The 12,500-nt window shown below is 34.8% G+C and overlaps 1 protein-coding gene across 1 annotated transcript in view; it reads right to left on the minus strand.

Annotated features, from left to right (window-relative positions):
* LOC135204001 (uncharacterized) overlaps positions 1–12,500 on the minus strand; it is a 76,140-nt gene that overhangs the window by 33,025 nt on the left and 30,615 nt on the right. Inside the window, exons 3-5 of the mRNA XM_064233925.1 lie at positions 9,252–9,350; positions 1,171–1,370; positions 348–522 (exon numbers count right to left, since the gene is read on the minus strand). Of these exons, the coding sequence (XP_064089995.1) occupies positions 348–522; positions 1,171–1,370; positions 9,252–9,350 (474 nt within the window). The remainder of the gene's footprint in view (positions 1–347; positions 523–1,170; positions 1,371–9,251; positions 9,351–12,500) is intronic.

The raw sequence follows: 12,500 nt of genomic DNA on the forward strand, positions 1-12,500 counted from the left end.
AGTCTTGTCAGATTTGTCTGTTTGTTTCATAATGTGCCAATCAAATGAAGTAATAACTTTGGGAATAAGAAACCCATGAAATATGTGTACACACACATATAGAAACCATTAATATAATGTTTTACCAAAGAGTACATAAGAACGACAAAGGAAGTAGGTCTATAGCCATATCAGATTTGTCTGTTCGTTTCTGAATGTGCCAATCAAATGAACTAATAACTTTGGGAATAAGAAACCCATGAAATAATATATGTGTACACACACATATAGATACCATTAATATGATGTTATACCCAAAAAAAGTACATAAAAACGACAGAGGAATCAAACAAAGAAGTCCGACCTACCAGCGTGCCAGGTTTACAACCACTGAGGGCGGCTGTAATGTGATGATCGACGTGGGTGTAGAGACAAGACGTGGCCGGAATAGGCAAACGCGAGTTCCTCTCTCCCCCAGTGACAAACACCTCTGCCTTGGCTGAGACTAGGTTCGGCATCGGCATCAGGTGGAGGCTGTAATCCCTTCGGGAGAGAGATGTTGTTGGGCTTTTTAGAACCAGGTCACTGAGTCTATATATATATATATATATATATAATAATATATATATATATATATATATATATATGAATAACTTGATCACGAAGTATATAAAACGTGATGCTATGTATAAATAAAGGTTTTTTGCCACGAAAAAAAAAATGAAAAACCGAGATAGCCAAGTACTTTCGGTCCTGTTCGGACCCTTTACTGAGGCAAACTACGTAAAGGGTCCGTACATATATATATATATATATATAATATATATATATATATATATATAATATAATTATAAGCCTTCACCAACAGGACATGTTCGTCGCTACGTTCGTTATTTTAAGGCTAAATGAACTTAAAACCCTAATAGAAAACAGTTCTTAAATGTGTAGGAGAGGGCCATAGACGTACTTTCTAAAAGCCATGAATGTTTAGGTGTGATTCATAAAACGTGCTTTCTAAAAGGTTTGATTGTGGGAGAAATGGTCATAGCTGTAGCAACTTTCTAAAAGCCATGAATGTTCAGGTGTAATCCATAAACATGCTTTCTAAAACCCTTGAATGTACAGGAGAAGGCCATAGACTTCCCTTCCAAAGTCTTGAATGTAAAGTGAGGATCACAGGACGTATAGTACCTTCCAAACGCCTTGAACGTATAAGAGAGGGTCACCGGCGGGAGCTTCCGTTTCTTCTTGGTGTTGATAACCACTTCAGGCAGGCGAGCAGAGGGTCTCCTCCTCAGATAAACCAGTTCCAGATCACTGGGCTCATTTGTCATCCCAACTGAGGACTGCAGACTCCCGTCGTTTGATAAGGCTTCGTGAAAGAGGGCCGTCTGGAAGATGAAGCTTTTCGTTTAGAGAGATCACTTGTAGTCTCAGTTAAAAGAATGATATCACTTGTAGTCTCAGTTAAAAGAATGATATCACCTGTAGTCTCAGTTAAAAGAATGATATCACCTGAGACGTTAAAAGAATGATATCACTTGTAGTCTCAATTAAAAGAATGATATCACTTGTAGTCTCAGTTAAAAAATATCACCAGTAGTCTCAGTTAAAAAAATGATATCACGTAGTCTCAGTTAAAAGAATGATGTCACTTGTAGTCTCAGTTAAAAGAATATCACTTGTAGTCTCAGTTAAAAGAATGATATCACCTTTAGTCTCACTTAAAAGAATGATATCACTTGTAGTCTCAGTTAAAAGAATGATATCACCTGTAGTCTCAGTTAAAAGAATGATATCGCTTGTAGTCTCAGTTACAGAATTAATAGCACCTGTATAGTCTCAGTAAAAGAATGATATCACCTTGTAGTCTCAAGTTAAAAGAATTGAATATCACTTGAGTCTCAGTTAAAAGAATGTCCACTGTAGTCTCAGTTAAAAGATGATCACGTGTATGTCTCAAGTTTAGATGATATCACTTGTTCAGTCTCAGTTAAAAGAATTGAATATCACTTGTAGTCTCAGTTAGATGAATGTCACTGTAGTCCTCAGTTTTTAATGATATCACCTGTAGTCTCAGTTAAAAGAATGATATCACTAGTCTCGTTTAAAAGAATGATGTCACTTGTAGTCTCATGTTATGATTAATATCACTTGTAGTCCTCAGTTAAAAGATTGAATGTCACTGGTAGTAGCTCGAGTTTAATGATATCCACTGGTTTAGTCTCATTTTAGATTGAATGGTCTTGTAGTCTCAGTTAAAAGAATGATATCACTGTAGTCTCAGTTAAAAGAATGAGTCACTTGTAAGACTCAGTTAAAAGAATGATAAACAACCTTGTAGTATCAGTTTAAAAGTAATGATGTCCACCTTGTTAGACTTCCAGTTTAAAAAGAAATGATATCACTTGTAGTCTCAGTTTAAAAGAATGGATGTCACCCTTGTTTAGTCTCAGTTAAAAAGAAAAACAATGATATCACTTGTTTAGTCTCAGTTAAAAGGAAAATGAATGTCAATTGTAGTTCAAGTTAAAAAAATTGATGGTCATTCTAGTCTCAGTTAAAAGAATGAATCACTTGTATTTCAGTTAAAAAGACTCGATTGTCATTGTAGCTCAGTTTAAAAGAATGATATCAACTTTTAGGTAGTTCAGTTAAAAGGAATGATAATCACTTCGTAGGTCTCAGTTAAAAGAATGATGTCACTTGTAGTCTCCAGTTAAAAGAAATGATTACACCTGGTTAGTCTCAGTTAAACGAATGGATATCACTTGTAGTCTCCAGTTTAAAAGAATGATGTCTACTTGTTAGACTCAGTTCAAAAAGAAAGGATATCACTTGTACTATCAGTTAAAAGACATGATTGTCAAACGTGTTTAGTCTCAGTTAGAAGAATGATATCACTTGTAGTCGCAGTTAAAAAGCAATGATATCACTGTAGCCTCCGTTAAAAGAATGAATCCTATTAGGACCTCAGCTTAAAAGAATGATATCACTTTTAGTTACCTCAGTTAAAAGAATGGTATCATTGAGTCTCACTTAAAGAATATCACCTGGTAGCCTCAGTTAAAAGAATGGATATCACCTATTTAGCCTCCAGTTAAAAACGAATGATATCACCGTAGTAGCCTCCAGCTTAAAAGAATGATATCACCTGTAGTCGCCCCAGTTAAAAGAAATGGTATCAACTTGTAGTCCAGTGAAAAGAATGATAATCACCTTTTCGTCTCAGCTAAAAGAATGATATCACTTGTAGTCTCAGTTAAAAAGAATGGATATCACTTGTAGTCTCAGTTAAAAAATGATACACTTGTTAAAAAGTCTAGTTAAAAGAATATCACCTGTTTAGTCTCAGGCTTAAAAGAATTGATATCACTTGTAGTCTCAAGTTAAAAGAATGGATATCCACCTTGGTAGTCTCAGTTAAAAAAGAAAAAATTGATATCACTTGCAGGTCTCAGTTAAAAGAAAGTCGAATATCGCAATTGTAGTCTTAGTTTTAAAAGAATGATATCACTTGTAGTTCAGTTTAAAAGAAATGGATATCACCTTGTAGTGCTTAAGTTAAAAGAAACGGATACCACCTTGTAGTCTTCAGTTTAAAAGAATGATATCACCCTCTTTTGTAATCCGACGGTGCGTCCAGATTGAAAAGTCTTCAAGTTAAAAAGAAGATACACTTCGTAGTCTTCAGTATAAAAGAATGATAACACCTTGTAGTCGTCAGTTAAAAGAATGATATCACCTGTATCTCCAGTTAAAAGAATGAATCTCTTGTTAGTCTTCAGTTAAAAGACATGATATCACTTGTAGTCTAGTTTAAAGAACGGTAATCACCTTTTTTGTAGTCTCAGTAAAAAGAATGATATCACCTTGTATTCTCAGTTAAAAAGAATGGTATCACTTGTAGTCTCCAGTTAAAAGAATGATGTCACTTGTAGGCTCAGTTAAAAGAATGATATCACTTGTAGTTCTCAGCTAAAAGAATGATATTTACTTGTAGTTCTCAGTTAAAAGAATGACTCACCTGTAGTCTCAGTTAAAAGAATTATATCACGTGTAGTCCTACAGTTAAAAGAATGATATCACTTGTAGCCTCAGTTAAAAGAATGATATCACTGTAGTCTCAGTTAAAAGATGATATCACTTGTAGTCTCAGTGTAAAAGAAGTATATCACTTTATCTCAGTTAAAAAAAAAAGAATGATGTCAATGGTAGTCTCAGTTAAAAAATTGATATCACGTAGTCTCATTAAAAGAATGATATCACCGTTAGTTCAGTAAAGAAGATGTCACTATAGTCTCAGTTAAAAGAATGATATCACTTGTAGTCTAGTTAAAGAATGAGATCTCTTGTAGTCTCAGTTTCAAAAAGAATTACATCACTTGTATCCAGTTAAAAGAATGATAATCATTGTATCTTCAGTAAAAGAATATCAATTGTAGGTTCAGTTAAAAGAAGTATTTTTTTACCAAACTGGTAATAGTCTCAGTTAAAAGAATGATATCACTTGTTAGTCTCAGTTAAAAGAATGATTAAAATCTCTTGTAGTCTCAGTTAAAAGAACGCATATCACTTGTAAGTCTCAGTTAAAAGAATGAATATCACTTGTAGTCTCAGTTAAAAAGAAATGATATCTCTTGTAGTCTTCAGTTAAAAGAATGATATCACTTATAGTCTCAGATTTTAAAAGAATATCACCTGTAGTCTCCAGTTAAAAGAATGGTATCACTTATAGTCCAAGTTAACAAAAGAATGGATATCACTTGTAGTCTTCAGTTAAAAGAATGATATCACCTGTAGTCTCGTTTTAAAAGAATGATAATCATTATAGTCTCAGTTAAAAAGAATGAGTCACCTTATAGTTAAATCAGTTAAAGAAATGATATCAACTTGTAGTCTCAGTTAAAAGAATTTGATATCAAATTGAGTCTCAGTTAAAAGAATGAATTCACTTATAGTCTCAGTTAACAGAATGATATCTCTTGTAGTCTCAGTTAAAAGAATGATATCACTTGTAGTCTCAGTTAAAAGAAGGATATCAATTGTAGTCTCAGTTAAAAGAATTATATTCTTGTAGTCTCAGTAAAAAGAATGATATCACTTATGTCTCAGTAAAAGGAATATCAATGGTAGTCTCAGTTAAAAGAAGGTATCACTTATAGTCTCAGTTAAAGAAATGATATCACTCGTAGTCTCAGATAAAAGAATTATAACACTTGTAGTCTCAGTTAAAAGAATGATATCACTTGTAGTCTCAGTTAAAAGAATGATATCACTTGTAGTCTCAGTTAAAAGAATGATATCACTTGTAGTCTCAGTTAAAAGAATGATATCACTTGTAGTCTCAGTTAAAAGAATTATATCACTTGTAGTCTCAGTTAAAAAATGCTATCACTTGAGTCTCAGTTAAGATAGATGTATCACCTCTTGTAGCCTCAGTTAAAGAATGATATCACTGTAGTCTCAGCTAAAAGAATGATATCACCTGTTAGTCTCAGTTAAAAGAATGATATCACTTGTAGTCTCAGTTAAAAGAATGATATCACTTGTAGTCTCAGTTAAAAGAATGATATCACTTGTAGTCTCAGTTAAAAGAATGATATCACTTGTAGTCTCAGTTAAAAGAATGATATCACCTGTAGTCTCAGTTAAAAGAATGATACCACTTGTAGTCTCAGTTAAAAGAATGATTTCACTTGTAGTCTCAGTTAAAAGAATAATATCACTTGTAGTCTCAGTTAAAAGAATTATATCACTTGTAGTCTCAGTTAAAAGAATGATAACACCTGTAGTCTCAGTTAAAAGAATGATATCACTTGTAGTCTCAGTTAAAAGAATAATATCACTTGTAGTCTCAGTTAAAAGAATGATATCACTTGTAGTCTCAGTTAAAAGAATGATATCACTTGTAGTCTCAGTTAAAAAAATGATGTCACTTGTAGTCTCAGTTAAAAAAAATTATATCACGTAGTCTCAGTTAAAAGAATGATATCACTTGTAGTCTCAGTTAAAAGAATGATATCACTTGTAGTCTCAGTTAAAAGAATGATATCACTTGTAGTCTCAGTTAAAAGAATGATATCACTTGTAGTCTCAGTTAAAAGAATATCACTTGTAGTCTCAGTTAAAAGAATTATATCACTTGTAGTCTCAGTTAAAAAAAAATGCTATCACTTGTATCTCAGTTAAAAGAATGGCGACTCATAAAATGCAGATTTGTTTCCCATGTAGCTTAAGATTTATTCTCTCTCTCTCTCTCCTCTCTCTCTCTCTCTTCTCTCTCGTATCTCTCTCCTCTCTCTATATATATATATATATATATATACATACATATATATATATACTATTATATATATAGAGAGAGAGGAGAGAGAGACGAGACAGTGAGACAGAGAGGAGAGCGAGAGAGACAAGAGAGAGCGAGACAGACTAGACAGAGGACAGAGAATGCTGTTTCAATTCCATAGAGTATAGACCAACATCATCTTTGTTCATAAGACAAGTTAATGTTTTTATCTCCTTTGGCAGAGTTATAAGGACAGCACGTATATCATAGCAGTAAGGGGATAAAAATGAAAATAAATAAATAAATAAATAAGATAAAAGGCTGTCAATGCCCTAATAGATCAATTCCCGAAGTTATCTGTATCTAGAGAGATATGTTTGAGTTTATGAAAAGCCAGTACAGTAAGTTTTTTGCCTTTAACTCAAATATTAGAATCATATTAATTTATCTTTTATATACTGGTTCGCCATCACTCTGCAACGAAATCTACTTCAGGAATTAGATACCTGGATAGTTTGTTGTGGCTTATAAAGAGGACCTACTTTATAATTTCATTGAACAGTGTTGATATTTTCGTCCATTAAGTATAGGGATACAATAAATTTGTGTCTAAAGTGAAAATGTGGGACTATGCGACTCACTGATGAATTTTTCAGTACAAATTTGATAATATACACAGAAGAAATGCAGTAGTCTTTCATAATCCGTGACAAGATTTTAAAAAGTCCAAAAATAAATATATATTTATTGCAGTGTATTATAGGTACAAAGGAAACTTTCAACTTTAACAGAATTGTGCCAAAACTATTTCTTCAACACAAGAACAAATTTGATTTAGAGTGAAAATTACTTCAAAACTATTGGTGTCACCCAATAAATATACGTTTTCTTTCATTAGAAAGTGAGAGAAAATGATTCTTAATGGCTAACTATTATGTTTTTCTGAGCTTATTTTTTTTAGAGCGTTACTTTTCATAATTTTTAAATTTTTTTGCAGTAAATATCAGACCCACGACACATCCCCCGTGGACATGAAAGAAAATAGGCCAATTATCAACTAGAACGTGAATGTTCGTCGACTTATTGTTAAAATCATTATTATTAACATTCTCCGTTAAAGTCATCATACTTTCCACTGGTATCATGTGGCCAGGTATACTATATCTTTGAACTGTAATTAACCAATAATTCTAGAACCATCATTTCGTTAACGATTATAACCCTTTAAGCCCGAATTGCAACCATTTACAAAAGCCATAAGGTCGGTCAACTCCAGTTTCATCACGATTACTGACTCACTTTGGATAATCATTGTTAATTTCTTTCCGTAATCAGAAAAAAATTCCTCCCATTGCATTTGGTTTGAAATAACTTCTTCCTCTTGTTTATTTTGGATGAAATAGGGCCAGTCGATTTTATTGTTAATAATATCATAGACTGACACATTTACCTTAAATGGGAATATTGCTGTTCTCTCTCTCTCTCTTTTTATTACTATTATTTGTACCGAGAATCAACCTTATGTCTAAGTAGTGGTTGTATTATTCGAGAACACTCGACGATGGATGTCCGGAAATACTAATAGCAAGCCATGCCTATTATTATTATTATTATTATTATTATTATTATTATTATTATTATTATTATTATTATTATTATTAAACATAAGCACGCCTGCATATGGAACGTAGTGAAAATGACATTCTATTTTGTTATAAATTTTACAGAGAAGAATGTCTAACTAAACGCACAGATACTGAATTGATAGCCTGCCTCTCACCACGCTACATTTAAGTGTGTTTATATATCATATATATATATATATATATATATATATATATATATATACATATATTATATATAATATAAATATATATATATATATATTATATATATATATATATATATATAATTTGTGCGTGCGTGCGTACTTATTCAAGATAATAATTCCCGCGCAAACAACAATAAAATCATCCTAATTAATTAAAGTGTTTCAAGCTGAATAAATAGATCCTACTCGAAGGCTGCCTCGACAGACTTGTAATTCAAGAAGACAAAGACTGCTGTTTACTTCACTCAGTGGAAAGACAGAGGAGCGTGTTGTTTGTCACAAGTTCCTCTTGCGTCGTAAGCAATTTGATCTAGAGTCGACTTCGCTCGATCGTCATCTGTTTTGAAGTTGATTAGTCGAGCGTTAGGCTTAAGCGTATATATATATGTGTTATAGCGAATGACTCGTATGGGCTTACATATGTGCAACCGCACAAATGTTATGTATTTATGATAAACACATTTATTTATATATAGATATATCTTATATAAATTTATATGCGTGTATGTGTATGTATGTATGATGTATGTTTATAGTTTATGAATGTTAAACAGATAAGGAATAGACTTAATGAGAAGATGCGCATTAATCAAAGCAGCAATAACCCTGCTTTGCTTGAGTCACGCTGAGCTGAACACATTGCAGTAGTACTACTTTGTTGCACCTTTGTTCTAGAAAGCACTCGAGGCGGAATCATTAGACCACACTGTCTGGCAACTTGCAGCATTCGACACCAAACTTCGACACCAAACAACCAGGAATTTCCATTTTATTTTATTTTACTTTTAGTCGCCGTTGTGAAAACTGCAGCCACAGATGTTCGTTAAGATGCTGTCACACATGCACGAACATACGCGACTTCTATTTAGCCAACAATTATTGACTTCTTGGTGCAAAGTTTAGTGACAAGATGCTAGAAGTTGCCAGAAAATGTGTTCTCGTGACACGGCCTTTATTGCAGGTTTAAAGAAAATTCTGCTGAGCGACGTAGTTGCTTTTCATTTCTTGGCTTCGTTCATTACGACACATCAATCTAAATCATTTGTTCAGGATCCACTGAGAGAGAGAGGAGAGAGAGAGAGAGAGAGAGGGGGGGGGGGGGGCGCTGCAGTTTAACAGCAAGCAACTGACATTCTCTTTAATATTACTCACCAGATTTTGCTCGATACACAGACCATGGCATACGAGAATTGCAAACAGTAACGCAACGTTTGGCAACATCATCTTGCTGGCCATTTTTGTTGATGACACCTGCAAATAGTTAAAGCATATCATGAAGAATAAATTATGATACACAAAAAAGATAATAAATAAATAAAAAAAACTATGAAACTTCAGTATAGTCTGATGTAAGCGGTAATCGGTAACAGCGGCGCCAGAGAAACCAATTGCGGCTACGTATACTTTTCCCTCAGTGATAGTCATTTGTAATAATGCAGACTATATACGAGATTGTTTTAGTCAGTATGAATTTTATGGATGACTTTTAACATGAGAAGCTTAGGAACCTTTTTAATTCTGAATAGCTAATTGATTCTGGATGAGATTTCAAAATAGACTGACCCCCTTCTTTGTCTGTCTAGACCCAAATCCATCGCACCATAATCAACTAACCGTTGCAATCAGCTCCTACAATCCCGTTGTGGGAACACCGGGGCTGCAGAGGAAAGAAAGACCTTTGCTGCCTCTCCGTCTTCGCGCCCGAAACCCGAATGGCAAATATATCCGGGCCTAATCGACTGGTTCCCGTCTAACCCATTTGCCTACTTCGGTATACTACTGCTAGGACTACCAGCATCTTATATATAATTATATCGCATGAGACTATCATAACACCTGCTAATGTTGTGAAGGTGGATAAGGGTAATTTGTACGTCAGGACGCATTGCGTCGCTCTGTTAGAGATTTTTATGAATTAATGTTGAGATAAACGAGTAACTCTCTCTCTCTCTCCTCGTCTCTCTCCTTGTTTAGTCCGTGAAAGTGGAGAGAGAAACTGGGAATGTCAACTGCAGTTTTCATCCATTATTACTGTTGTTTTCTTTTTTTATTTGTTGTTGCTCTGTTTGCCTTTTGCATGTTGTTATTGCATTTGTATCCCTCCAAGACGTTGCAGATAAGCCACGCTTGCACGAGAGAGAGAGAGAGAGAGAGAGAGAGAGAGAAGCGTGATCATTGCCCCCTCGTGACCCATCCAGTGCACTGAGCCACCTGCTTAGTTGCACTTGCACCTGCTGAACTTGATTCCACGTCTGCCTGCCTTGAATTGCTCCCCTCCGAATGGTTTGTCATTTAGTCCTACTGTGTTGTACTTACAAATCGTACGCCGTTGCTAAATTAGATTCTTCATCGATATAAACGTTCGTGTATGCGTGTAGATGGATGGGTGGATATAATTGGGTAAGATTTTGTCATTATTTTTTTCTTTTTTTCTATTTGAAACGGTCTTCAGAAGACCGCAGTTGTCATACTGTAAACGTCCCATTACTCCTCTCATTTTCTATGCGAAGGTTACACCCGTCAGCGTCACATATGATTAACTTTTATTCTCGGAGTAAGGAACTCCGCCCTTGCGAGCATAAAGCTGAAGGCTTTGACTCTTAACAGAGTAAAATATATTTCAATTCAGAGACTAGTAAGGCATAGGCATATATATATATATATATATATATATATATATATATATATATATATATATATATATGACTGATAAAAATGTTCTGTTACAACAGAATTCCATCTAATAAAATGAGCCCATAAAAACACCAAAATATAGAGAGAGTAGTACTATATTTCAGAGACTGAAGAGGGAGACAGCAGTCTCTAAAATATAGTACTTTTCCCTCCATATTTTGGTGTTTTTATGGGTTCCTTTTATTAGATATATATATATATATATATATATATATATATATATATATATTATATATATCATACATACACATATATATACACATATTTTCTGAAGCTTTTTGACTTCAAATTCCCTGACCAATTCCAGGCAGAGAGACAGTTCCCCTGTGACCCACAGATTACCAATGACTTAGAAGAAGTTCCCCTAAAGTGGAAATAAAACGAACGATAAAGGATAAAGACACAGGAAATGTTACGATAAAGACAAATTTCTCTGCTGAGTCAGGTGTTTTGACTTTTCTTCTTCTTCTTCTTCTTCTTCTTCCTCTTCTTCTTCTTCTTCTTCTTACAAGCTTTAGTCTTGAGAGCGTCCACTCTGCTTTCTAAGGTCCAAACATGCTCCCCAGTTGATAGTAAAAGCTTGTGTCAAATATGTATGACATTCTTCCGTAATGCGGTGTCATGTTTTCATCTTTGCCAGTGGTCGCCTAATTTTGCCGTATTTTGTTTTTGTCATTTACTTCACAGTGTAGTTTTTCTTTCGTTATTGGTGGCATAATATAGTCTCTCTGCTTGAAGTCTGTCATTTCTATATACTGAAGTCTTCACTGGCCGCAATCTTTCGATGGCCTGGGAAGTTTATCCTAACTGTGCCACTTTCTTTGGGGGTTAGGCCTACTTTCCTCATTCTATAACCCCAGACACACCCCCTTCTTAGTTTTCTGAAAAGAAAACTATTGTGCCGGCTTTGTCTGTCCGTCCGCACTTGGTTTTGTCCGCACTTTTATATGTCCGCCCTCAGATCTTGAAAACTATAGAGGCTAGAGGGCTGCAAATTGATATGTTGATCATCCACCCTCAAATAATCATACATACCAAATTGCAGCCCTCTAGCTTTAGTAATTTTCTTCATATTTTATTTAAGGTTAAAGTTAGCTACAATCAACTCTGGTGGAAACTGACAATATTTTTGGCCACCTGGATCCAGGTCAACGCCAGTCAGAGTGTGGGGGCGCGGGTTGGGGGGGGGTGGGTGGCCTACGTTCTTTTTGGCCATGGCTAACCGGTCCAAAAATTTCTCACGAAAAATTTGCCAGTACTTTTTATCAGTAACCTTTCGGCCGAGGTCCCAATTTTGGGAGGGAAATTTGCGCAGCCGACGGAAGTGTAATAACTGCATAAACTTTAGACAGAAAATACATTGCTATAATGCCACTGCAACCTTTCAGAAGGTTAACGTTCTTGTGTTTTATACATAACTGTAGTACGAGTAGTCAAGGAGATGAGTTTTCCCGATTTTATCCTTGTAAGAGAGCAAATTTCAATATTGTTAACCGTCCTCTTTCTCTCTCCTCCCTCTCTCTCTCGTCTCTCTCCCTCTCTCTCTCTCTCTCTCTCATCTCTCTCTCTCTCTTTCTGTGTTTCTATTGCTCGTGTTGCCTCTGCCATTTTTCCTTAGTCCTATGTCTCTCTCCCTGTCTCCGGAATTAGCCTGGAATCCCTGTTATGCCAAAAGTCTGTTGGGCGCGACTTTGGAGCAAATAAAAT

The sequence above is a fragment of the Macrobrachium nipponense genome, chromosome 44 (genome assembly GCF_015104395.2).
Source record: "Macrobrachium nipponense isolate FS-2020 chromosome 44, ASM1510439v2, whole genome shotgun sequence".
NCBI lineage: Eukaryota > Metazoa > Arthropoda > Malacostraca > Decapoda > Palaemonidae > Macrobrachium > Macrobrachium nipponense.